At 39.1% G+C, this 3,992-nt stretch overlaps 1 protein-coding gene across 1 annotated transcript; it reads left to right on the top strand.

Moving 5' to 3' along the window:
• The first annotated feature begins 262 nt into the window (after positions 1–262).
• LOC104941050 (protein asunder homolog) lies at positions 263–2,768 on the top strand. The gene is made up of 4 exons (XM_010766085.1): positions 263–538; positions 1,397–1,527; positions 2,308–2,443; positions 2,530–2,768. The coding sequence occupies exons 1-4, from the start codon at positions 321–323 to the stop codon at positions 2,564–2,566; spliced, it is 522 nt and encodes a 173-aa protein (XP_010764387.1). The 5' UTR covers positions 263–320; the 3' UTR covers positions 2,567–2,768.
• The last annotated feature ends 1,224 nt before the right edge of the window (positions 2,769–3,992 follow it).

The following is a 3,992-nucleotide window of genomic DNA, read 5'->3' as shown; positions in this document are numbered from 1 at the left end:
TCAACATGTAAGAAGTAGAAAGTACAGGTATTTGTGTTCAACATGTAAGAAGTAGAAAGTACAGGTATTTGTGTTCAACATGTAAGAAGTAGAAAGTACAGGTATTTGTGTTCAACATGAGTAAAAGTAAAAAGTCCGTATTGAAGCAGTAAAAAGTCAACAGAAAAATAAGTAGTGGAGTAAAGTACTGATACCAGAAAGATGTACTTAAGTACAGTAACAAAGTATTTGTACTCCACTACCTCCCACCTCTGGTCATTAGTTAAAAAGCCGTGTCACTCACTCCATGTTTTTCCCCCAGAGACGAACAGTATCGTATCATGTGGAACGAGCTGGAGACGTTGGTGAAAACTCACGCCGGAGCCACGGACCGACACCAGAGAGTTCTCGACTGCATCATCGCCTGCCGCAGCAAACCCCCCGAGGAAGAGGAGAAGGAGAAGAAGAAGAGGGGGAGGAAGAGGGAGGACAAGGAGGACAAGACGGAGAAAAATGGCAGCAAGGATGCAGACGACAAAAGCTGGCAGGAGTCGGAAAGGTCAGTCTTCATATATCGTGGATCTTAGACCATACCACAATAAATCACTATTTCCCCCATTCACAATATCTCTTATGAAAAGGCAATATTCAAAATAGGCTCTATATACCTACACAAACATACTGTAAGGGTCGGCAGCCCCTGCTGTAAGCTGTGCTTGTCTTCGAGCAGTTAAAATCTATTATTGCTTTGTTTTAGAACAGCAAACTCCCTTGAAATGCTTAAAAGTACATTAAAACCTTATCTTTTTTATTTGGGTTAACTTTCAATTCTCACTGGTATCATTTTCCATGTTTTTCAGTTTTGCTTTCATTTTACATTTGATTTTTTTCATTGTTTTATTTTAACTTTACTTTGAAGGTCCCCTATTATTCTGTTTTTCATCAATATATTACAGGTCTCACATATATACAGAACTTGTCTCTGATTGGCTGAAACCCCAAACAGATCATTGCTGCATTACCCATAATCCCCTCTGTTTCAGCCCTGTTTCCAAAGTGCTGATTCTCTGTCTGTTATTTTAGATGAAACTAAGGAGCCCCTCCCCACGCCCCTCTGAGAGACATTTGTTATTAGGATCACTGTTGATGTTTTATCTTGTTCTGTATTTATTTTAATATTGTTGTTATGTTTCCTTCTTGTTCTGTGAAGCACTTTGGGCATGATACAAAGCACAATAACTAGAAACTTATAAAAACAAATGTAAAAATGTGATGTTCAACTCGTATTAAAAGCCGGCGCAAAGAGGTGAGTTTTTAGCTGAGATTTAAAAAGTTCAACAGATATATTATAATATCCTAAATGTAAATAGAAATCCTCTTGACTGTGGCTTTGACGTGTCTTTCTGTGTGTTTTCAGACTAAAGGGTTTGCTGGATAAGGAAGAGCCGGAGTCTGAGGTGATCAAAGACTCCCCAGATTCTCCAGAACCGGCCAATAAGAAGCCTCGCCTCTCCATTGAGGAGGTCCCGCCTCCAGAGAGAGCCAAAGGTACACTCATCACACACTTCTGCTTAAAATGTAAACAAAACCATTAGAAATCATTGACGAACTGACCAGAAAAGTGGCAGAAGTCTCCGATAGTTCCCTGCAGGTGAGCCTGTGTCGATGAGAGCTTATTGCAGTAAATCAGAAACAGGTTTAATGCAAAGTAGATTTTCACATACGAGGAATTTGGTTGATATGGTGCCTACATAAACACAGTTACGGCCCGTCCACATGGCGGCGTGCGTCGAAGCTTCACCGCTTCTGCCCATTCACTTTGAATGGTGTGACGTCACGCTTTGCCAACTGCATTGTGGGAGCTTTGCTCGCTTCAATGTTCAACTTTTGAAGCTTCGGCGGAAGCGTCAGCCAATCAAATCATATGCCAGTACGAGCTCTAGCCAATCAAACTGCGTGCTTGTGTGTCCGGGGCGGGAGATTCATGTGATTGGTTGTTGGTCGAGTTTCAGACAAGCTCACCCGCAAGCTTCAACGCATGCCGCCGTGTGGACGCTGCGTTAAAGAAGATACATTGTAAGAAAATCAACCAAAAAATCACAAACTATTATAAAAAAAAATACATAGAAAATTATTTTATGAAATATGGATATACCAAAGAACTGTGTACTATAAAAATATACTCAAACAAATGTGTAGTATTGTTATGAAAAGTGGAAAGCTGTAGTAGGAGAAGTAGCTTGTGTACAAATGTGCGAAATACACACCGATGACACCACTCTGGATATGTGTGTTTTAATCTGTGGCTCGGTCTCTTTATTGCCACAGGTCCTGTCTCGCTGCTCACGATGTGGAGCAACCGCATCACAGCAGCGAACTCCAGGAAGCACCAAGAGTTCATGGGAAGAGTGAGCTCCGTCAACAACAAGTTCGAGCTGTACCAGCAGCTCAAAGAGGAGAATGGGTGTGTAGGAAACATTAAGCATCTGTAACTCAATATTCCTCACGCACGATTCCCATGTCTTAATCAAACTCGTTCCTTTGTGACAGGATGGATGTTCACGAAAACGGAAAGTCCTCCAGATGATGTCTCCACAGATCTCAGCCCCGCCCACAAAGAGATTTTTGGACCACAGTGTTGTCTTAGGAAGAAAAGACGACAAAATGAAATAGATGGTGAACTCTTAACGAGGAATTTATACGTTTTTTAACTCATTATTTTGTAGATATGCTGTTCACATATTGTGTAACACAATAAAATCTGTTGAATATGGAAGTGATGAATTGAATTCTCGTGTCCTGTGTCGTTAACTTTAAAAGTCACTTATGTATACACTACATGAATTATACATACATTACTTTTAATTGGGAAAATAATCGTATTGCTGTGCTGCTATATCAGATCTAATTTATCAAAAAAATAACCAACGACTTCCTTAAAATTGGAAAAAAATGCAGAAGGACTGACAGTAAATAACAGAAGTAGTGTTCTGAAGGTAGGTACTGGTCATTTGTTCGGTACAACCATTTTTATACACTTATTCTGTGTACAAAAATTGGCCAAATACTGTGAATTGAAGATTCAAGGATGTAGTGTAGGGCTCTGAACAGCAGAGGGAGCAGTTTGATAAAAAAAAAAGTGGAGTTCACTGTATTGAAAGTATTACTACTGTATTTTTGTCAATCCATGCAGTACCTGAATTTAGAAAAACGGTTTTACTTTTAAACTAGATCCAATACAATCTGGGGACATTTTCCAAACATGTTGGAGGCGGGACAGGAGATACATATGCTGTCCAGTCTTATCCAGTCATAAAGTGCGACACCTTACGTTAACAAACTATAGTTATTATGACAAACGGGCAACAACAGGAAACCCTACAGTAACTGACAGTGTGTTCATCCATTGTATGGATTCTAGTCACATTTAAAAAGCCTTTATTAGTTATTTGTGTATTTTGCAGTGTCATGCATTTGGAGCAGTTTGTGAAACCAGTTACAAACACGGTGTCCAATGCGATTTCAAATACCTGAATTTATTTTTGTATTAAAGGAGGGGTAGGTAATTTTGGAGAAACCAGCTCGAGTGTGCTAGAATTTGAAAATACACAGCCGGAAGAAATCTGCCACTTCCTTACAGAAGACGGAGAGAGATAACTACAGCTCAGTGAGGTAAGGGACTCTGAGTGTTTGATAGTTAACTTTAGTCTAGTTATCTCAGTGGGTCTCAAACGGTTTGGTCACCTTTTATGAGAATAAATGAAAAACAGTTATGAAATACTATACAGTAAAACAAGAATACAGTTTAAAATGGAAGTGATTTGTAAAATATCCATAAAGAAAAAAAATCTGCTTACAGTTCTGTTTCATATGGGTGTTGAGAGATGTATCCATAGATCTCTTAATGTATCCATAGATCTCTTAATGTTGCTCTCAAAGTCCACCAGATTGATGCTTTTGACTTCAATATTTTAATATTTTTTACATATCACTTTTCCTCTGCTTACACCGAT

Source organism: Notothenia coriiceps, unplaced genomic scaffold (genome assembly GCF_000735185.1).
Source record: "Notothenia coriiceps isolate Sejong01 unplaced genomic scaffold, NC01 NC01_scaffold00003078, whole genome shotgun sequence".
NCBI lineage: Eukaryota > Metazoa > Chordata > Actinopteri > Perciformes > Nototheniidae > Notothenia > Notothenia coriiceps.
This window is presented reverse-complemented; position numbering and strand designations above follow the sequence as displayed.

What these genes read in the sequence shown, in the direction of transcription:
- LOC104941050 (XM_010766085.1), top strand. Translation starts at nt 321, where the DNA reads ATGTGGAACGAGCTGGAGACGTTGGTGAAAACTCACGCCGGAGCCACG. An exon ending in AGCTGGCAGGAGTCGGAAAG is followed by an intron (nt 539 to 1,396) that starts GTCAGTCTTCAT and finishes GTGTGTTTTCAG; the next exon opens with ACTAAAGGGTTTGCTGGATA. An exon ending in GCCTCCAGAGAGAGCCAAAG is followed by an intron (nt 1,528 to 2,307) that starts GTACACTCATCA and finishes TTATTGCCACAG; the next exon opens with GTCCTGTCTCGCTGCTCACG.